Here is a 23,386-nt window from a genome sequence, read left to right as displayed (position 1 = left end):
AAAGAAAACGCACACAACATGAGAAGCCTATGTAAGATAACTTTTGTTACGTATTCAAATGCATTTGATTTGCTAAAATAAGATTATGTTCTCTTAATTTATATGTTATTTCCTTGTCAACTTTGGCCAGCAGTGACACTGACCTATGGCTGCCACTCCAGCAAAACTTTAAAAGCATTCACCTTTGGCTTTAGAAGTTAAAAACTAAAATTTCACCTTCCAGAATTCAAAAAGCTAAAATCCATCTCCCACTAACATGACACAACAGTTTTAGGCTTTATATACCAAGCTTAACAAATAAATTCACATATATAAAAATAAATCACCACTATTCCTCACAAGCTTTACTCAGTCAAGCTCAAGCATCAGATATATTACCAGTCCTCTTCCAGACCATCCAGATTGCCAAGTGAAATTCTCCTCTATAGGAATAAGAAAATAAATTTAGGATGGTTGTACCCTCCTAACTTCTCTCTCTTCCCAAAGAGACAGGGAGAAATTCAACACAGAAATTAGAGGGTACATTAAGCCCTGGAGATTTTTATCCCTGCTGTGCCAAGGTTTACCACTTGTTATTTTATGTCAGCATCATATTCCACCACAAGGATGCAGAATCCTCTCTGAAAGTATGCTATAATTTACATCAGCAACAGTCCCTTAAGAAATGAATGAATGATACACAAATTAATGAGACTAAAGGAGGACAAGGCAATGGTAATAACTGGATGCTTTTGTAAAGGCTGGTGATGTAGTCAATGTAAGCTTTCGTACTGCCCAAACCCAACAGTGCTCTGTGAGGCTCTTGGCCAGGTGTGCCTCAGAAGGAAACATGGAGAAAAGAATGAACACCAGTGGGCAAAACCATCCTCAAAAATAGCATTCTAATATTACTGAATAATTCTAATATTATTGAACAATTCTAATATTACTGAAACAACTGAATGCTGGATGTTAGATTTTGGTATCCATGACCACAATACAGCACCAGTAGTAAATAAGAGCTAAGCTGCGCAGGGACTAAAAGCATAAAGCAGCACATACACACGAGTGAACAAGTTTGCAAGCATGGCACTTATTTTAGCAACTGCATTTCTAATAGATTTGACAATGCAAAATGGCTTTAGAGAGGAAGATTACAGAAGTAAAGGACAAGCTATTAGAAAGACTGCAGTACAGATAAAGGGGACAGATCATGTCAGGCTCTCACAACTCCATTCAACTGCTAAACTAGCTAGAATATAATTTATAAATCATCTCCACTTTCCAAGTCTCACTAATCTTGTAATAGCATTTGGTCTACTTAATACATATGAATGTCTCAGGTTTTTAGCAGTGTACCTAGTAGAATCAAAGATTCATATGGGAAGCACACATTCCAAACATAGTCTTCAGTATCAAGGCTAACACTCCCTTTTCAGTATTTTGACTCTCAAGCTAATAGATGCATTGCCACTGTCAAGTCATGCAGATCAGCATCAGAAGATCTCCAAGCAAGACAGTTTATGGGGACAACCAAGGATCCACATAATATTTATTTCAGGGGTAGATGGATTACTCTGGACAAGTTCTAGCCTGCTGCTGCCAACTGAATGCTACTGGTAGTGGGAATAAAGTGCACTGTGCCTGCATTTACATTTGAAGATGTGCTCTGATCTGAATCTAACCTAGTTCTAAGATCGCTCCTCAACAGAAGGAGAGCAAGGTAAGTGTGGACAACTGGGAGAGTCACTTTAAAAGAATATGCTTGATCTGAACCAAAACATAGATGCTCCCATGCAGAACATCTGTAGGGCTTAGTCTTTCTTAAAAACACCACTGTAACACATTAAGCATGAAAATCTTGCACTACAGTGTCAGTAACTCCCTCAGCTCACCATTTTATGCCCTTCTATACAGCTTTTCTCCTTTTTTTTACATTACTAAATTAAGCCAGGATACCTGAAAAATATGATCCCTCCCTACAAGTCTGATAGAAGAGTAAGTCTCAGCAATGGTTTGGGATCTTGTGATTTTGACTTTCATACAAACAATGCAAGGCAGCAAATGCATAAATTGCCAGCAGCGTGTTAATTGCTGACATGTTGTATGACAAGGTTACCTAACTTCACACAGCTCTTAAAGACTATCATGTGTACGAAAGGAATTAGTTAAAATAAAACTAGATTGTTGCTTAATCGCAGGTATGTTATTAATTCTGTTGAGTAAGTCCATTTCACTGTCAAGATCTAGCACCAGCACAAATTTGTAGCGACATGATAACTGTGCTACTGTAACACAGCAGGTCTTTAACATACAGTCAATAATCCACAGCCTAAAATATGCTAAAATCACAGAAGTATCGAACCTCAGGTACACTTTTCATCTTACATACCTTACAGTACCCAAGTGTTTCACAGGAGATTAACAAACAGACACCCTAGCACACATACACCTGGAAGCTATCCTCATAAATAACATAACCATATACTACCTCTTCAAGATCATTACCTGTGTACCTTACACGGCAGCACTACAACAGCTGGAGCCCATGTGCAGATAAGGCATCCTACGACATCCCTATTAGTCAAGCGTCTAATGCTTCCTTTTTGATCCAAGACTTGGAAGAAGCTACAGAAGCTTGAAAATGCTCAAATCCTGTGTCTAGTTCTGGACCCCTCACTGCAAGAGAGACATGGAGGTGCTGAAGCGGGGCCGGAAAAGGGCAACGAAGCTGGCGCAGGGCCTGGAGCACAAGTGTGATGGGGAGCAGCTGAGGGACCTGAAGGGTTCAGTCTGGAGAAGAGAAGGCTCAGGGGGGACCTGATCGCTCCCTACAACTGCCTGACAGGAGGATGGAGCCAGGAGGGGCTGGGCTCTGCTCCCAAGCAACAAAGTGACAGGACAAGAGGAAACAGCCTTAAGCTGCACCAGGGGAGGTTTAGATGGAGCTGAGGAGCAATTCCTTCCCCAGAGGATGCTCAAGCATTGGAACAGGCTGCCCAGGGCAGGGCTGGAGTCACCGTCCCTGCAAGTGTTCACACACGGCGGAGAGGAGGCCTCAGTGCCATGGGTTAGTGGTGGCCTTGGCAGTGCTGGGAATGGTCGGACTCCATGATCTTAAAGGTCTCTTCCAACCTGGGTGATTCTACGGTTCCACGACTGCGCCCCAAGGAAGTCGGGAGGGGGAACGCAGCCGCCTGACCCCTCTCCACAGACGCCACCTCTCCAGGAGGACGGCGCCGGGAGGACGATGCATGCAGCAGCCGCGCCCGGGGGTGCCCCCTCTGCCAGGCCACAGCCCTCCCCGGCCTCAGCCCGCCAGCGCCGGCCCCGCGCCTGTCCCCGGCTCTCCTCCCGCTCCGCGGCCTCACCCGTGCTGCGCTGCCGCCCGCCGCTTGCCGAGCACCCCGAGGAGCGCGCAGGCAGCGGCGGCGGCCCCGGCGATGGCGGAGTGGCGCGCGGTGAGGTACTTGCTGTAGGCGGCCATGGTGCTACCGCTGAGCGCAGCCGGTCGGAGCCGAGCCCAGCCGAGCGGGCGCAGAGAATGCCGGGAGCGGGGCGGGGCCCGGCCGGCCACTCCCCCGCTGAGGGGACGGACCGAGGCGAGTGTCGCCTGAGGAGCGATGGTGAGGGCGGGTCGTGCCGCCGGGGCAGTGGTAATCAATGCTCCTTTCCCTGTGATACATGCCAGCGGGCGCGTCTCATGGCCCGGGAGCGGGTGAAAGGGAAGGGGCCGGGCCTCTCAGTCTGTGCCTTCATTACCTCAGGCACCCCCGGCTTGGCGCCTCCTGCTCCGGTCGCTCGCTTTCCCGGGGCGTACAGTGTGATTTCCGAGTGTGGCTTTTGAATGCCACATAAAAGTGGAGACAACACGAAATAAACTGCTAACAGAGACTTTGGTGTAAGTTGTGCCATGCTGTTTGCGTTTTGGTTTTGTTTTGGTTTTTTTTTTAGGTTGGTATTTTTTGTTTTGTTTAGGGCCATGAAAGGAGTTGCTGAGATTGAGTTCCAGACAGGGGGTGGAATGAGTTGGCATCTGTCTAAAACGAGGAAAACAATTCCTATCAGGAGCAGATCCACACCAGGTACAGCAGGAGATACCAGCCTGCCTCCTCCTATAAAACCAGTTACACTCGCACAGCAGAGTTAATAACAGCCTGCCCAGCCAAGCTATACCAGCAAAAACACCCATGCCAGCATAACTATTAACTGGCTCTTCCCCTGCGGTCATATTCCTCAGAAAGACATCTGATAATCTGTAAATGGCTGTACTTGCTATAGGAACTGGTCAGTTAAATATATAAAGCCTGTATTGGTGCAGTGGTTAACACTGAAATGGCAGAATGATTTCTGTGGCCAAGCTGAAATGCAGATCAAAATGCAATTGGAATCAATGTATTCTTTTAGTCTAAAAAAAGGTTTTCATGCAATCTTTTGATACCTTTCAATGTTGGGCTTTTGTTACTGTCATATAGGAGTGTGTGCATAGGAGTGTGTTTTATCCACTATTCCTGTTTCTTTGAAATACGTCTTCCTGGAGTAGCAAGGCCACTGTAGTTTGATGAGAAGAAATCTCTCTTCCTTGTGAATCACTACATGTTCTTTCCTTTCTTACTCGCTCTCCCCATCCTTGGCATCATCAGACATTTGGGGAGGAAGTTTATGTTGTGATATAAAGTATGGAGTCTCAAAACATCAAAGTGTTCACGTTTTCTGGAGCACTAGAGTCAATATTGCTGAATCTACTTCTTTGGCACTTGTTCTGTGACTTCAGAGAAATTGGTAACCTCCCTACTTTCAAATACCTGCTGCACATTGGTGGGTTTTGGGGGAAAAAAATCAAAAACTATTTAAAGTGTTTCTGATCCTCGGGAAAATATAGAGCAGAATCACACAGCATTAATAACTTCATCTTGGTTTAGAAGATAGTTGTTTGTAAAAATGCCATTTTTTAAAAAATCTTAGATACTTTGGCAGTAGGTAAATGTGAGGGCCCAAGAAGAGGTAGTTTCTTCATCAAAGTAAGCTTCCTATACTCAAATCATTACAAAATTGGAAATTTCTGCAAGTTTTACTACAGGCTTACTAATCTTTAAAGTACGGTTTTGCTGCTACTTTTAATCTCAATATCTGTGTGGAGGTAAGAGTGCTCCAAGTCCTCTTCTGGCCTTAAGCTTAGGTTGGTTGTAACCTTCCCCAGAACTGGTTACCTAATATAGCCTAACCTTGTTTACATAAAATGTCCATTGCTCTGGGTCGTGCTGACCATGGTTGTTTACAGACTTGCCTTCTGCTGTGTTTGTCTTCTGCACCATCCTTATCCCACTTTTTGAGGCTAGCCAATACCACGTCCTATTACATAATTTATTTATCTTCTAAGTTTTCCTTAAATAATTTCACATACACTTATAATCTATAAAACTTGTCTCGTGCATCCAGTCCTCCACTGTTTCTTCTACTGCTTCCACTCCTGAATGTTGCCTTTTTTCCAGAATAACTTTGTTAGCTTGATTGATAAAGGGGCACTTAATGCAAAACATGAGTTTTTTATTGATCCATTATTTCATCAGTTTCCAACACTCATGGCTAAGTATATTCTTGATAAAGTCACCCCCACTGATCAAATTCTTTTGTGACAAAAGCTTCTTTCTTTTTGTTCTGCAATTTGAGACCTGCTGCACGTACATATACTTTATACATTGCAGCCCTTTTGTTTTCTTGGTATTCTCGGTACAAGTCAACTGTGAGAGTTTTCCAAGGTAGCAAATGACAGCAACATTAATGCAAATGCATTCCAAATGTAAAAGGTAGAGGTGGAGAGGGAGCCTGGAAGAAGGCAAAGAGTACCACGCCTGTCACCCGAATTAATAATAGTGTGTGTAGTTTCTCTGAAGAAACAAGATGAAGTTGGCAACTGTGCTTTTAATATGGTCTATGGTATGGCTCAAACTTCTTTCTGGCTATGCAAGAACATCAATGGAAAGCAAGCTATTTAAACTAGAAAGTGCATTCCAGAAGACAGAAGCCTGTAGGAAGTAAAATGCATATTTGCTATTGAAGCCTGAAAACTCTATAAAGGGCATCAGAAGATCTCATAACAAGAAGAATTAGGCTATGGTGCTGTATCTGAAGTGTTAAACAGCAGTGTCTACCTAAGCAGTTCTTCAGTTTCCACAATTAAAGAAAAACCCCCAAACCTCTGCTTAATAAAAAGCAGTAATAAAATTGCTAAACATGTCCTCAGTCAACCTTGATTTTAGCCAGTTGAGTTTTAAGGAGTCAAAGTCAAGAATACAATAAATTTTTATGGAGTGAATATTTTGTCCACAAATAGTTATGGGAATACATTTTTTTAATGGAGCCTGGGTTAACAAATCAGAAGATGCTCTGATTTGGTTTCTCTCAGAACGGGAAGAACCTGTATTATTTGCTGTTGGCACTTGGCATACAACACCCAGCTATGTTCTGAGAACAACATATCATCTAATAATTAAATGAAAAAATATAGGTCCAATGTAACATACATTAATATCATGGAGAGCAATTTACAGATGTTGTGAAAGGTAGCAGAAGAATGAGATTCATTTATGTAAGTTGAGGTAAGCTGTAAGATGCAAACTGTGCCATGTATGCTAGTTAAGTTTTAAGGTAATTTGTATAGTGCTGGTCTCCATTCTGTAGACTTGCACTTGCTTGATTTTTAAGTCCTTATAAATTCAGCAAGATTGTTCTCTTGTTTAATGTTAAGTACTATGATAGTTGAAAACTTAATAACTAGTGGAGCTAGAAGGACTCTTCCAGGGATTGATGTGGTCTCTTGTGAAATCTGTGTTATCTCTTAGGAATATCTCTTACTTGTAGAATTTGGCATGGTTTGTGGGGAAATGAATGAACTGCTCTATTAATGCAGTCATCAGTGTTAAGTGATAAGGTTTTGTCATTCTCTTGAAGTGCTACAGCAGAATACTGGTTTGTTGCTTGATTTTTAAGTGAAAGAAATCACACATCTGAAGTTGAACTACATTTAATTATGTATCAGTTCGTTTATGCATACATGTGTGTATATGAATAACGATACAGCAATGGCAGCCTCATCAGTACAGCTAATATCAATGAAATCCAATCACTAGATGTTTAGTCACTTCGTACAACTTGAAATTCCAGTGTGGGTGAAGTAGTGTGGATATGGTATCAGCCACTCAAAACCCACAAGCCTCCATGTCCAAGAAACATAATGCTGATTATAACACAGGTTTGATCTTAAGCATGGGTGAAGTTGAAATGGACATAAACTTGCTCTGATGTCCAGAACAGAGAGAGAGGACACGCTTCCTTTTCTTTGTATCTCATGTTTTCTCTTCTTGTTCTTGCCCTTTTCTTACCTACGTCCTTCATGCCCCTCAGATGACTGGGATGTTACAGGAATTCAAGATGTGGGAAAATAGTCCTTCTGAGCTGAAAGTAGAATTTGGGAATAATGTGGGGAGAAGATAAGGGGTGTATATTAAAAAAAAAGCTTAGAGATCTTAGGATGAACAGAACATTAGCTTAAATGCATTAGCTTGCAGACTTTCTGTGCCATTTCTGCTTTACTTCCCCACTGTCTGGGGACAGGAGTACTTGTCCTAACAGACACTGTAACCTGCAAGAGCTTAATGGCTACACACAAGTCTACTTTCTGCATTTCCTTGATTTCTGACCGTATTTTTTTGCTCTATACATCTGTTGTTTTTAACGTGTCTGTGATGGCTCCTCTATAAAAGCAACTCTTACCTCTACTTAATACCTTATGCCTTTCCAAAGTACAAGACAACAGATCAGTTTTTATAAGCACAGCTCATAAATTTGAAAGTCCAGGTGAAAATGTGAAAGTACATAAGAAGTACAATTGTTAGACCAAAATGAGAAATTATCTGCCCTCCTGTCTGTGCATGGATAGTATCAGATACTCTAGGAGACAGTATAGACTCCTCACATCTGCTTTCATAGTGGATCTTATTCTAATTCCAAAGATTTACATGTTGACTTAGTTATAAAGTATGGTGTTTGACATCCATTCTAATTTTGGTTGTCGTGAAGTATTATAATTACTCATATTCTCATATTCTGCTGCCCCAGAAAACATACCTAGCATTTCACATGAGAGCAAACCATTGGTCTGTAGTAAGAATTCAGTTTTATTTTACTTAACTGTTTTCATTTGCTTTCCCTCTTAGTTTCTGGTTTTGGCTTTACAGAAAGATGGTTCCTCTGAGCCATCCACAGTGATGCTTAGATTCCTTTTGTGAGCCAATGTCACTGGACAATCTCTATGAAATAAATCCAGAGTTAGATTTTCCCTCCAAAATGTAGTACTCCACATTTCTGAACAGTCAGTGTCAGTCAGCATTTTGTGCCTCACTTGCCTACCTTGTTTGGACTAGGTGAGTGGGTAGAAAAAAGGTAACTGAAACTAAATGTTCCTGTTTAGCTTGTTCAGTCTTTTTCCTGAAATGAATCACAGCTCAATTTGATCTTGACATCTTTTGGTGATCTGAAAGCCAAGGTATTGCACTACTCAACATTTATTTCTCTTATCTCAAAGATTATGTTGGTTTGTTAAGATACATAAAATAGAAGACCAGGAGTCATTAATCAATGTTGACTTCCTATTGTATACTTAGAATAATTCTTGGTTAGAAAACTGTTCCCTTTTTTCATCAAAAAATGAGAAAACTGAAGGAAGTTTTTAAGGAACATTTTACTGAAACAGCATTCTTGAACAGCATAATGACTCTTTGCAAAGTCAAAGTATCAAGTTTGATATCTGAATTCAGTAATTTAAACCAAGGCATTTAAAATAGGTTTATAACTAAGTCCTTTTTCCTGGGTAGAGCTGGACTTCTTCTATTGAGATTGCCCCACAATTCCCTTAGCAGGAGGGCTTTTCAGCTCTTTATGTCTTTGCTGATTTATAATGACACAAACTGAAAGTTGGCAGAAATTTTCTGCCTCACCTTATTAATTTATTTAATAAGAGATGTCATACCATTGGGGTCCAGTTATTTCTGAGAATGAGGCAATGGAAAAAATAAAATACTTTCAGCATATTATGAAAATGTAACAAGCTTTTAGGTCATTGTGCTTTCCTTTTTATTCAGGTGATGAAGCTTGAATTGTTACAACTATTCAAAAAGGAATCATATTACTCTTTCATATTTGGTCAAGATTTGATCAGAAATTAGATTTAAACCATAATAACATTATCAGACCTATCTTTCTGTTTTTCAGGCACTATGGCCACAAATGCACATTATGATGATGTGTTCTTTAAACAAAGTTTGTTTTTAACATTGGTAATGTGGAAAGGATGTTAATAGAACAGAACAAGGATTTTAATACATTCTGTGTGCAGATCTATCTGCTTAGTTAATCACCATGAAAAATTAGTAGTGAGGGTCCAATTTTTAGTCTATGCAGAGCTGTTCTCCCTGTTGGCATATCCCTGGGAACTATTGTCTCCTACTTTCTCTCACTACAGGGACTTTCAAACTATTTAGTATTTAGTACTTTTTACACACTAAACTTCTTGGCAAGTACAGTATTTCTTAATTGTTTTGTGTCAATATAGTTCAGATTTTTTTTGAGAATTAAAATAGTCTTAGAACTTCTCCTCTTGCATTTATTTACACTTAGGCTCAGATACCATTTTGCTGCACACTCACCAGCTAAAGAAAGATAGAAGGTGAAGGAGCAATATGGTAACTTGAAGTCTCTGCCTTCCTTCATATAGACTAAGCAGTCAGCTGTTGATCAAGTACTATGGAAGCTCAAAGGCCTTTCATGCAGTGGGTGTTATGCCAAAATGAAGCTAGACATGGCGACTGAGCTAGACATGGCAAATGAGCTCACTGATCTGAATGCAAGGGGATAAAACCACATAAGGGATTAAAGAAATGCACTGGGATGAGACAAGATTGAGAGTGGAAGAGAAATAAATGGCTTGACAAGAAATCAGTGAAGAAGGGCTACAGAAACTGCAGTGGCTTAGCAAGATAGTATTTAGGAAAGGAGGCTGAGCTGCCTTGTGCCGGGAAGCCAGTGGGAGGAGGACATAGAGACCAGTTGAACAAGGAGATTAGACAGGTGATTCTGGTATTGGATGGGAATTAAGTGATTAGGCAAGAAAAGCAGACTGGATCTGTGTTGCAAAATAGGAGAGTGACACTTGGAGCTACTGAGCAAAATGGAAAGGAAGGATTTAGAGTTACTTGCCTGGAGAAGAAAAAGGTTGAAAGAAGGCAATTTGAATTTGAGACAGAACTGGCTAGGCCAGGAACTTGTGATACCTGAGCTAGCAATTTATGGTGGAAGAGATGAGGGAAATGTGGTAGGAGAACTATTTGACAGGGAGGTCAAGTGTGGTTCTTAGAATTATAGGATCATTTAAGTTGGAAAAGACCTTTGAGGTCATCGAGTCCAGCTGTAAACCTAACACTGCAAAGTCCAGCACTAAACCTTCTCCCTAAGTGCCACATCTACATGTCTTTTCAGTATCTCCAGGGACTCAACCACTGCCTTGGGAAGCCTGTTCCAATGCTTGACAACCCTTTTGGTGAAGAAATTGTTCCTAATATCCAGTCTAAACCTCCCCTTGAAGCCATTTCCTCTTGCCCTATTGCTTGTCCCTAGGGAGAAAAGACTGACAGCCACCTCACTACAACCTCCTGTCAGGTAGTTGTAGCAGTAAGACTACAATAAGAGCAATAAGGTATCCCCTCAGCCCCATTTTCCTCAGGCTAAACAACCCCAGTTGCCTCTTGCATGAACCTGTACCAGATTAGGATTGCACAGCAACAGCCTACAGACCTGCCCTGTCATATGTTACAAACATTTTAAGACACAGCATATGAGGCTTCCCATATGATGGGAAGAACAATGATAGTTCTAGAGCTAAGGCAGATAAATGCTGATAAAATGATCTAAACAACCGTTCACCTCTGCCGCAGAATCCCTGTTGGATGGTTGCTGTGGGTAAATTATCTAAACACATTCAAAGCTGGCTTATAATTGCATAATTTCATATTTTCAGACTATCAGGAGGTATATCAGAGAGGTATTTGCAGAAGCGTTCTGTGTAAGTGGTTGCAGGTAGGTGGAGCTTTCTTTCAACATAGTAATTTTTAAAATACTTAGCATTTAATACGTGTTTTTAAACTTTGCCTTGTATTTTGGTGGTGTTCATTAAACTCTAGTGCTGATTACAAATGCATTTAATAGTAGAAATGAATACTAAGTAACTGTCTACTTACTGAATGAGGCAGCAATCCTGTGGTAAAAACATATGAAGCTATATAATTAAAGGTTGCATCCTGATACAGCCTTAATTAAAGCTTGTTGGGCAGTTTTAGATCACTTCTGTGGCAGACTTCTTTGGGACTATTCCAGTAGACACATGTGCAGAATCCAGCTGCTTTCCTTAGCAACACTTTCTGCAAAAAGGTGTTTTACTAGTGCATGCACTGCCTTCCAGTAGTTGCCATAATGAGATGTTGGTTTAGATCTGTACCCTTAGGATCTAAAAACCTTCCCATAGATAGGAGCTAGGTGTCTTCCTTCTCAAAGCATTTGGTTTTACTCACAGTTTTGGAAGGAAATGCACTGGTAACAGAGTTGAGAGCTGCAAGGAAAGGTGTGAATAATGAATGGCCGATATTGTCTAGCGCTAAGAAAATAGAGAATGCAGTGGAGCTATACAGAAGGTACAGAAGCGGTGGATCTTAAATTTCATTGAGAAAACCAAGAGAGACTTTAGATTTCAGTGTTGATTAAAGATCACAGAACCATAAAAACCACAGCTAGATGATACCTTCAGAATCATCCAGATGGTCTCCAATAAAGATAATACAGAATGAGAGGAATTAAAAAGACCAGAGAAACAAGGTTATTAACAGAAAAAAACTCTTAGTTTTATGGAATAAACAGGAAGAGGTATGTTGCTAATACATTGTAGAATAGGTAACAAAGTATGTTCCAGAAACATGAAACAAAGTAGGCTTTTGTTAAATAAGCATAAGAACAATAACAGCAGAGGAGGAGGCAGAAAGTAGACCCCTGAAGAATGTGAAGAAAATAGTAAAGTTCTTAAGATATATGAGGCTCCTCTCCATGAATATACATAGAGACTGCTGTTGTTCTACTTTTTTAAGAAAGGATGTTACTGCTATATGTTGTTACTACTACGTAATAATACTACATATTGGTGCTAATAGCTGCTACTAATAATTTCTTGGTACTAATTACTTCTACATTTTTCTAATACTAATAGTTTGTGCTACTACTGATGAGTAGACATTTAAAGTCAGATCACTAGGTGAAGTTACTTAGATTGATAGTACCCAAGAAATTGCTAGCAGTTAAACATCTTCTAAGATACTGCTTATGGGGCTTTCTAGCATAGCTCATGCCCACTGGAAATTAAAATCTGAAACTGAATTCAGCAGGGAATATAATGTACATAACTGTCCGAATGTGATGCCAATCAAGACAGTTGCCCTCATGCTACAAAGACCAGTGTTTGACATGTTTGATGAAAACTGTGGTGAGCATTTCTGTAGGTATGTAATATACATGTGTGCATGTGTATAATATACAGATACATACACACACTTTCTCCTTTTCTGGTACAGAATTTAAATTCTTCTTTCATTCATGGGAAAAAATAAAGAGTGAAGTTTCATCTCATTCTAGCAGGAGGAATGCAAAGTTATATTACTCTTCAGCCTTGGGGCATAAAGTTGTAGGTCTGTAACTAATGTGGGAAAATTCTCTGTTCCTTCCTACATAGAGCTACACCCTAAGCCACAGCTGAAAGCTCATCCTCTCTTTCTGCCAGCTAAGGCACAGTTTATAAGGCAGGGCAGGAATCTTTGCTCCTGCTCAGCAACACTGAACCTACACAGTTCATCTGAATACAGAATACATAAATAGAAGATACACAGTTAACTATTAAGTAAATAATCACCCAAATTACATCATTCCAAGTCAACTGCCAATTGCCCTGTTATCTGAAATGAGAGTGAGTTTTTACCACAAGTAAAGACATGTTTCCATGTTATTATCATGGCTTAGTTCACACCCTAGTTTATCTCACACTAACTGGATGGGAATAGCATCAACAGGCAGCAGAAGTAACCAAATGCTAAGCATGGACCAAAGCTTTAATAGCTGTGTATGTTAACTAAGCAAAAAGAAATGTGAACTTAATCCTCCTAATTCTTTTTGTAAACTTAGTTGTACCATACATTTGGCGTTCAGAAACACCTATACTATCTTTAAGCTTATTATTATATATTTCTTTTTGTAATCTGAAATTGTAAATCATAGGGCTTGACTCATAGGACTACCATGGTAAATGAGAAGCAGAGGAGTTGTTATCCAGATTGTACTGCTGAAATACCTTTCAGTCCAAGAAGCTCTGTAGTCCTGCAGAAGAGGAGGAAGAAAGAAACTGCTAAAAGCAGGCACAACATCAAGTCACACAAGTACTGAGTAGTTCTTGTAGGAACGTTTTGCAGAATTTACTTTAGGCACCACTGAAGTTGCCTTTTTTAAGATGGATGTTCCACAGATTCATCTTCTGTTCTGTCTCACAGCTTAAAGCAATTGTTCCAATGACAGAGGGACCTCATGTCTTAAGTAACATGTGTATCTACTTTTTCCAAGGTCTCAGTAAGGAAAATCTGAATCTTTTGTTCATAATGGTGGAAGTAGGGCTTGTGTAGCAATGTAGCACAACAATAGCTTGTTCTCTCTCCATTGCTGGGAAGAGAATATCTGTGAGGAAAAGATTACATCCTGGAGTAATACAGGAAAGCAGAGCACTGACTCTTACTTTGGATGAGGGAAGGAAGCAAAGTAGTAGTTGAAATCTCAGAAGGAAAGGTTAAGACAAGCAAGAAAAGTCTAGGGAAGGAGGAAAGACAAAAGGCAGGGGGAGGTTCTTATAAAGTCATAATGGTTGTTCCTTATAAGTTCTAGAGGTAGAAGATGGGACCTCCCATTGGCAGTAGCAGGTTTTAGACTCCAAGTTTATTCAGTTCTGTTGTGGTCACATAAACATTACCTTGCTGGTGCAAGAAAATTTAACTCACCTTCCACACTTTTGGATAATGATCCAAACTTCAAAGGTCTTCTCCAAAAGTTCTGGATTCATCATCTTCCATTTGAATGCAAAATGCAATCCCACAGTGAGCACAGTGTTAACACTGTGAGGATGTTTGCACTTGTGCTCTTGGAATGTGCTGTTTTCAGAAATCCATCATTGAAGTAAAATAAAATCACAACAAATTGCAATAGAGCTAATGGAAAAATGGAGCAAATGTGAGAATATGGATTAAAATGCTCCCAAAGGTCACTTTAAAGCTACATAGTGTCCCTCCAACAGCAAGAAATGCTTTGACTAACACCCAACCAAAACACAATAGTTTTCTTCCCAGATACTAGTTAATAAAAACAGTGTTCTGAAAATGAACTCAAAATGACTGTATAGGTGGTAGTGAATTCTTAGTTTGGGAGGCCAGACTAGCTCTTCACATACTCAGTGTGGCTGTTTGCTTAGTTTGGTTGTGGGCTTTGTTTGTTTGCTTTTCCAAGACAATATTAATACACACAAGAACCTATAGTAACACAAAACTCAGTTAATCTATGCCATAAACCCAGAAATTTCACTATGCTTGTGACCTTTTGCTATACAGATATCTTATTTAACTATATTCTTACCTTTTGAAAGTAGTATTCAGCTGCTTCTTAGCTGGCTCTAATAAATTAGCACATCCTACCAGTCTTTAGTTAATAAGATCATCTGAGAAATACCAAATCCACCACAGGTAAGGCTGGGCTGACAACTTATGAACGCAACATTTCCTGAAGCACAGTGTGTTCAATATTGATACTGGGGAGAGTGGTACTATGTGGGACACTGTGCTGCATAGCTTGGAGTTTCTACCCAGAAGTTTTCTTATCAGCTGGGGGCTAAAACATAAATTGTGTAAGGCTGATAAATTCACATTATAAGGTCATATTAGCAAAAAGGCACCATTAATTAGTCTTCAGAATAACAGTATAAGAATATAAACCTGGAAGAGACGTAGATCAAATCCAGTTCTTGTTATCAGAGGCACTGTAGCATCCTGTTTCTTCTGTTTAGATTCACCACTGAACATTTTGCTCCCATGTTCCAATGGAAATCTGTTTTAGAAACTCACTTCTCTGGGTTAGTATCTTTGTCCTAAATTCTAATCTTAATTTACAAATGGGCATTTTATGCCAGATTATTTTTCCTCATCACTGATTGCCCTTTTGCTTTAGCAGATCTCCCTCCTTGGTGCTTACTTGGTTAATGTCTTCATATGCCACAACTGTGTCTGATCTCAGCCTTTTTTTTATCTCCTCTTGGTCACCTCAGTAATCATTTCTGCACATGTGCCAGTGATGTGTGTCTTTTCTGCATATTGATTTACTTGAATATTCTATTTTAAAGTCTTAGTGTCACTCCTGTTTCTGCAGGAAATACCTCCAGTGGCAGGTAAATCCTGCTGTTTTTACAACTCTATCACACTGGTCATCATCCTGTATAAGCTAGATCAACCTGTTTTGCTATTTCCAAATACTGTTCTCCTTATAGTGCACCTTTTGTTATTATTGTGCAGAAGTATGATTTGTAGTTGGTCTTGTAGAGTTTCACTCTCTTGTGCCTCTGTTTCTTAGGATAAACCTTTTTATTCCCTGCATAATATTAATGATACCCTCAATTTTTTTGTCAACAGAGCAACAGTTACATTTATGTGAGGTCACTATTGACTATATTAAAATCTAATAGCTTTCTTGTAGCTGGATTCACTGTTCAAAAACCATTCACTACCTCACCACATTTAGCAGCTCCTTGCCTGTATTACAATCCTTATAAAAATTATCAACTTTTACAGCTTCATTGATACATTTCTGAGTGGCATCATATAATGTGTTTTATGGATATTCACTTGAATAGTGTCAAGTTATATTTAGGGAAAACCAAACCAAACCTAAAAAAAACACCTAAGTCCAGTGCAATCTTGTCTACTTTTACATCTGATTAATCACTGACTATTTGCTTTAAATTCAGGTTCCTTTCAGACATTAATCATCTCTGTCCTCTCCCTCCTTTATACAGTCAGACACTGTATTGCCTATTCTCCACCCATATACCACCCTGACTTTATATATTTACTTGAAATACTTGCCACAGAACCAACCCCAGTCTTCTTATTATAGTTTGCTTCAGGATTTAGGGATGAAGATTTTCAGCCCATCCAATCCGAGTTTGTCTTCTTCAAACCCATAGCTGCCAATTCTGTATTTTATGTATATTAATCACACTAGCCATGGGTTGAAGAGTACGTTTTAATCAGTTTTAGGAAGGTAGGTAAAACTCCCTTCCCTTCAAACCACTTTCAATTGTAGCAGTCGTGCAATTACCAGCTATGCCACAGGATGGTGCCATGAGGTTACAGTTTTAAACCGTCAGCTGCTACTTAGATTAACGTCCTAAAAAAGCAAATTATAAACAAAATAATCCATGCAAATACGATACACTTCATGGCGGGATATATAAGCATTTGCTGTCATCTTGTCAGATAATTTAAATTCTACAGTTAGGTTTGTATTCACCTTCATTTCTATGTCTCTTGTGTGTGTTAGAGGTGACTGTGGACTAGCTACAATGGAAGGGAACATCTGTACAGTACAGGCTTATCGCTGGTGAAACAGCATAGCCCTCTTTGCCTCCATAACTTCGATATTGTGGAATATCTGTAAAACACGCTGTGCAGAAATAATATTAGTAGTGTAACTACAAAGCTAATAACCTACAGATCTCATTTAATTTACTAAACATGTATTTAATGAGCATATTCCTCCTCGTGTCATAGCAGTTAAACCTGTGAAGAAGCTGACATGAACAAGACACTTGAGAAATGGGTATTCCATTCCTTTTCTGGAGTATGTTAAAAGATCTTTACATAAAGAAAAAAAACAAGTTAACAATCTTTTGAGCTTAAGAAAAAAATGATACCATAATTGTCAGTCCGGTAGGACCCCTGTACATGTTTAAGACCGTCAAGTTTATTTTTAAATTAATCACAAGCAGTTACATGACTGGAGCTACAGCATCCAGTATTTTTGAATAAAACCGCAAGTACAGACTTGTTGAGTCAGGCTATATCAAGAGTATACAATGTACCATAACTATATGGAGTTTCCAAAAAGCAGTATTTGTGTAGAATATAAGTTCTATTTATAGGTAAAATAGAATCATTAATATTCTCACTCTGGTTCTTATCATGCTGGTTTGCAGTCTTACACATTTTTACTTCTTTCAGAGTAATGTTTACCATGAGTTTAGAGCCTTAAAGGCCTTCTGGCCTTACTGGAGCTGCATTTCTGCAGTGGACATGTTGAAACTTCCTCTGGCCATCTCTGCAATACTGCAATGAGCTGCTGCCTAGCAGAACTCCCTGATGCCTCACCAAACCATCCAAATGTTCTCTAGGAAGCAACTGCTTTCAGTGCTATTCCAGAGTCTTTCTCTGTAACAACATTAACATTTCCCTTCACTTGGAACAGAATCAGCCAACATGAAGGAGGTTTCAAAGCTTATTACAAACAACTTCCTACCTGATGGTAGGAATACAACAAGTCCAAGAACAACACTGAGGAATTACCTTGAGTCTGGATGTTTAATTATTTTTCTTTTCCTAGTTGAATTGTCTAGCTGCTTCTTTGTAAAAGGGTATAAACTTGCTTTCCTGCCGGTTCAGTCTTTGAATCTTGGGACTCCTCTTGACATTGTGTGAAAGGTATCTGTAACCACAGAAATGGGGGGTTACGACCCAGAGTACTGATTGACAACATTCTGTGATGGGAATCATTGTCCGAATAGCTCTGCAAAGTTTCACCCACCTTCTGGACTAAATACTGTGCACCTGATCATGGATTAGAATGGACATTTCGCTGTTTCACCATCAGTGAAAGCAAACCAGCAGCATTCTCTTCTCCATACAAACCTTTCATTGTAAAGGAAGTAATTCAAAATGTCAGTCATAACCACAACTTAGTACAACAAACAGTTCTTTATCTTTCATTTATCTGTTCTAAGTCTTTAGGGAATAATTGTTACATGACACTTACATACTCAGACTTTCATAGGCACAGGAAAACCCAGGAAACTCATAAATCTTCAGACACAAATGAAACTGCTCATGACCATGAGACTGGGTGCAATCACCCACTTCCATCAGAAAGAAAGCGTGGTGCCTTTTTTCCATAGGTGTTTTATTAACCATCAGGAATTCAGGCAGTGGCCTCCAGGTGAAGACAATCCTACCAGATCTGGAATGTGTTGGAAGCAATTCAGTGACTAGTTATAAAGGAAGGAATGTGTCCTGCTTTTCCTTGTTAGGGCTTGCTACCACCCCAGGTTCAAGGGAACTGTTTATTTTCCTCCAAGAGGGGGAAAAAAAACCTAACAAGCTTTATGTTGCATCTGAAGCAGGTAATCTGAACAGCTTAATCCTTCCTACTCTTATCTGGTATTTTCAACAGCATTACTTTGCATGGCTTCTTTCTTTTTCCTTTTGAATTGCACAGATGCAAAGCAGGAAAAATACGATCTTCCATACCATCTGACTGTAAGTTTCTCTGTCTGCACCAGAGGCTACAGGGAATCAGCACTTTCCATTGGAATTCCAAAAAAGAACCCATTTCTGTTCTGCATCCCAGTGCACAGGCAGTGCTAGAGGTCCAGAGTGGTAGCAGCTTCTCCCTTATTTGGTAACACTGCTATACACTGAAAATTGAAAACAGAACTCCACAAAAAGGAAACAAAAATATGAATGGAATTTTAACTACAGCCCTGTGCACTCTGGCACCACGGGAAACCACAGAGCACACACAAGTGTGCTGTATCATGCACTTTCAAAACTTCTTCACATGGTCATTTTGATGCACAAGATCAGAGGCTGCTGCTGTTTCCTTCTCCTTTATGTCTTGTTTCGCTCATTGCACAGTAGCATTGATGGAGGACCTGCTCTTGCATCTTGTTCTGATAGAGACTGTATTCCCAGGCTTTGTGGCAGGAGCCAGAGTGGGGAGGTGGAGGGGTGGCAGTTCTTCACAGTGTTTGTAAAGCTGAGAACTCCCTGCTGTTGTGTTTGCTAAAAGTTTAATTTCAGGAAAGCTCAAGTTCTCCCAGATTCTTGGGAGAAGAATTCCCTCAGAATGAGTAGATAGAAATTCTGCTTAGCTCAGGAAGTTTCTCAGTTGCAAACAGCTGGAAGCTCAAGGAAAGTGTTATAAATTCCTGTCCAGTGTTTCATATCTTCCTTAAGCATCCACTCATAGCTATTATGAGAAGCAGGATACTGGTCCTACTGGATTCTTGGTCTTACCCAGCCTGGTCATTCTTATTTTGAAGCATTACCTATTTGCAGTTCCAAAGTTCCTTCTACATAAATTCAATGCTCTCGTGTTAGGTTATTACCACCAAAAAACCCCTTACAGAACAGATAAAGTACCAGAGATTATAAAAAGCCTTATACTGTTGAGATTAATCCATAGCTGAGTAGATTTCCTACATTAATGCTTTCACTTTTAGTCTCTTAGGTCCCACATTTGGATTCTTGCAGGTTATGTGAAGGACCTGATCTTTAATGATGGTAGCTTTCACTGTTTCATACTTGCTACATTGTGATAAACTACGTTATTAAAATGAACAAACCTATTAAACTGCACTTTTACGTAGGCAAGTAAAAAGAAAAACATTATTACTCTCCTTCTGAGGCATTAACTGTATATATTTCTATTCTGAGCATACTGATAAATATATATACCTTGAAGGCAAGATAGCTGTTGCTTACACAGTACATGTACATATGCGACCATGAAAAGCAGTACATATTTCTCCCTTTCATTTCCTTTCCAACTTCTTCTCAAGTCAGAAACCTGTTTCTCTGTCTGATTTTGGCCAGTGTTGTTTTTCTGCAGATCTCCTACCTTTGAAGCCCTTTAAAATTATCTTTGAGAATTTTCTTGCAGATTTCCAGCTTTCAGCCCTTGCAACAGCATTCCCTGACATACCTTTTGATGTTTTTGTAGGTCACTGACATGCAGTTTCACCTGCCAGCACACTTCAAAGCCTGTAATGTTTGGCAGTCAAGCCTGTCTCAGAGATTTTCTATTGGTTGGAAGAAGTTACTGAAATTAGATGGCAAAGGCTCCATCAGCACTGGAGTTACATTCCTACGCTGAAGATTGCCAGTGTTGCCTTCTTGATTATATGCTGCTTCATGGCTAGATCTTGACCTGGAGGCCGTCTGCCTTAAGAGGATGGTCTCCCAAAGCCACTCCACAAGGGTGGCAAGGAAGGCACGGAAGGCACCAGCCCAGGTTTGTGGCCTGCCCTCAGTAAAGGCCACTGGTTCTAGGAGAATGGAATTTGCGTCTCCATAAGCTTGTACCTCCTCAGAGTGCTCTTCCCAGAGCAGCTGCCAGCAGCATCTGCCAATGCAAAAGGACTCTGTGCTCACTCCTCCTCACAGAGGCATCCTATCATAAGTGGAGACCACCATCTTTCTGGATCATCGGGCAAGCTGGGGTACGTGCAGGGAATCTCCACGTATTCCTACCAAGACAAGTAAATTGACATGAGGAAGCTGAGGAGGGTCTCCAGTCATCATGCATTCTGCCACAGCTCAAGGCTACATCCTTTCCATTCACTAGACTGCAAACCTATCATCTTTGATTTCTCATTCATGCTGGTATCAGACCCAGTTCCATATTGCTGAGGTGGCTATGAGCCAGTAATAACTTGGACACAAACAAGCAGGGCTTGGCTTATTTTTATTTAATACTGCAGTTTACTATTTATACAGAATTTGGATATCTAATTTGAGCTACAGATTTATGAAATAATATTTGCTGAGACTAAACTTTCCAATAGCTGTCAGTAAGTGCAAGGCATTTGTGGCTTTTGTCAGAGTAGGCTTGTTAAAGCACTGTGGTTTTCAGTGTAGTGAATTGTACTCTATATTTTTATCCTGTATCTATAAACCAAAAGTAACAGAGCTTTATCCATTTCCCTTGTAGACCTTTAAATGCAAATATCATGTTGGATTATTTTACCTAGGTGAAATGACAGAAATAGAGGAGTTTCTTAGCTTATCACTTAACCCCTCTGTGATCAGTATCATCTTTCAAAATATATCATGCTCTTTTAGATACAGCTAATTTATTTTCTCAGATTGATATATATATATACACACATATAATAATGGTCCTGATTTTCTACATATTATTCACTAAGGAGTTTCTCAGAGAGCAAGGTCTCAGACCCCTAGCTTCCATTGCTCAAGAAAACATTAAATAATAATAAATGTCATTTAAACCAAGGCCAGAATCTGCTCTCACATCTGTTATTCAAATCTTACGTTACCATAGCATCTGCTGTCTTGCAGCTAATCAGATTCAGCATTACTATTTAAAGCAAAACCAGGAAACAAAACAGACAAACCTCTGTTGGGTGTTGGATTAGCAACTTCTGGGCCAGGTCCAGTGAGAGACTGAAGGGCTGTTAACACTTGGTGTCCCAGCCCATGGCCTGCAGGGAATCCTGTATTAGACACCTACACTCCCTGCATTGTGAACAGGAAGATTTAGGAGCCTCATTATAGGACAGCTGAACAACCTGTGCCCTGAGCAAAGGGCCATTAAGGTCAGCAGGAGATCCCCTTCAGGTATTCAGGTGCTGCACTTAGGCTGTGGGAAGGTTCACAGCTGAGATCTGCTCAGGAATTGTCCCTTGAGACCAGGCACCTACAAGTGTTCCATCAGAAATAGAATAGCATTTACTGTTTTTTTTTTTGAGGCTTTTGTACAGTAGTTCAGGGATTAGATATATAAGACATTTAAGGGATTAGAAATATAAGACATTTAAGAGGCATTTAGTAACTTTCTTACCCTTACAGGACTCGTACCTGTATCTTTTCTACTTGCATTTATTTATACCACATCGATGTCTCCCAACCGCACAAGAGAAGTTTGTAATCATATCACTTGAGGGAAGGTCCAATATTTGGAAAGAAATTAAATACTGATGGGTGTAAAAGCTCAGTTTGAGTAGCAAGTCCTCTCCCAGAAGCTTTGTCTGAGGCTCATATTCATTATCAAGAGGCATTCATAACTGGCAGGAGTCAGATTTTTTTTTATGAGAAACACCACTGACAAATCATGTAACTTGTTGCATAGAACTAGGAGCAGAGCCCTCTCCTGAGGCTCAGCTTTGCTGCAAATCTAGTTACATGCTACAGAGTCCTCATGACAATATTGCCTCGGGAGATTGATCTGAAGTCACCAATACCAAAAAGGATAAGCAACAGCACTGTACTCTCAAAACCTATGAATGCACTGTGATCACCTTAGCAACTTCATTAAATGATATTATACCCTCTAGCATGTATGCTCCTCAGTGTTCAATAAAGTGGGATGTCATTTGAAAGACCCAAATTAATACAGATGATATGGAACCATAATCACAAAGGAGACTATAACACTTAATTTGATAAGAAAATGTTAGAAGGAACTTGTCTGAGTTACTCAGATTATAAAGTCCAGGATGAAAACCACTGAATGAGTTCCTTGTATAAAATATACTTCCTCAGGTAATGTGACCAGCATATGAAATTCACTAAGGCTTCAGACCAGCCATACATTATAGCTGCTTTCCTGTCCTTGGTAATATTATGGTCAGATGCTGACTCTGTAGTGAGAAAGCAGAATAACCAGATCTACATTAGCATAAAGCTTAGTTATTTATGAGTTATAGTAAGGATAAAGTATACATTGCTCTGTAATGCTGGGAATAACCCAGAAAACATACATTATTGTACGTGAAATAGATATATTAGCATAAAACCTGAATATGAAACAGTTTCTTCCAGCACAAACTATGTAACAGCTGAGGTATCAACAGTGCCTATCTTTAGTTGCATCTCTCTCTTATTTGCCTAGGCTCCAACATAAAAATACGATCCCTGGCAACAAAACTGCATAGCAAAGCCGTATAAAGTCTTTCTGTGCTAGAATCTAGCACAGAAAACACTAACCCACAATGAGAAAAACTATTCCAGCTTTGGTTGTTGGGTTGAAGCTCTCTACCCCATCATAAACTATCATGCTTTGGTTTGCCAGCATCAAGGCAAGCTGTACTCACCCTCTTGGCAAAATGACCCCAGTGAACTGCAACACCTTTAACCATGGGGGTTCTTTCAACCTGGATGGTTTTGTCAGGACTGGATTTGGACAATCATGCCACAACATCAGAGGCAGAAGGAAGGAA

General features: G+C 39.8%; 2 protein-coding genes across 6 annotated transcripts in view; one reads left to right on the top strand and one right to left on the bottom strand.

The window, feature by feature from the left end:
* The window catches only part of ABCD3 (ATP binding cassette subfamily D member 3), a 31,322-nt gene extending 27,779 nt beyond the window's left edge, over positions 1-3,543 (bottom strand). Inside the window, exon 1 of the mRNA XM_061462130.1 lies at positions 3,351-3,543. Coding sequence (XP_061318114.1) covers positions 3,351-3,466 — 116 coding nt within the window. The 5' untranslated portion in view covers positions 3,467-3,543. The remainder of the gene's footprint in view (positions 1-3,350) is intronic.
* Positions 3,544-3,988: 445 nt separating this feature from the next.
* ARHGAP29 (Rho GTPase activating protein 29) overlaps positions 3,989-23,386 on the top strand; it is a 74,414-nt gene continuing 55,016 nt past the window's right edge. For 2 of the 5 annotated variants that reach the window (XM_061462099.1, XM_061462106.1), the window contains exon 1: positions 3,989-4,064. The gene's annotated coding sequence lies outside the window, so the exon portion shown is untranslated. The remainder of the gene's footprint in view (positions 4,065-23,386) is intronic. The other 3 variants (XM_061462075.1, XM_061462115.1, XM_061462093.1) reach the window with 3 other exon arrangements.

This window comes from Pezoporus flaviventris, unplaced genomic scaffold (assembly GCF_033815535.1).
Source record: "Pezoporus flaviventris isolate CSIRO_AGI_PZ_B2104156 unplaced genomic scaffold, CSIRO_AGI_Pfla_v1 ptg000001l, whole genome shotgun sequence".
Lineage (NCBI taxonomy): Eukaryota > Metazoa > Chordata > Aves > Psittaciformes > Psittacidae > Pezoporus > Pezoporus flaviventris.
Note: the sequence above shows the minus strand (reverse complement) of the source record. Positions and strands in the feature narration are given on the sequence as shown.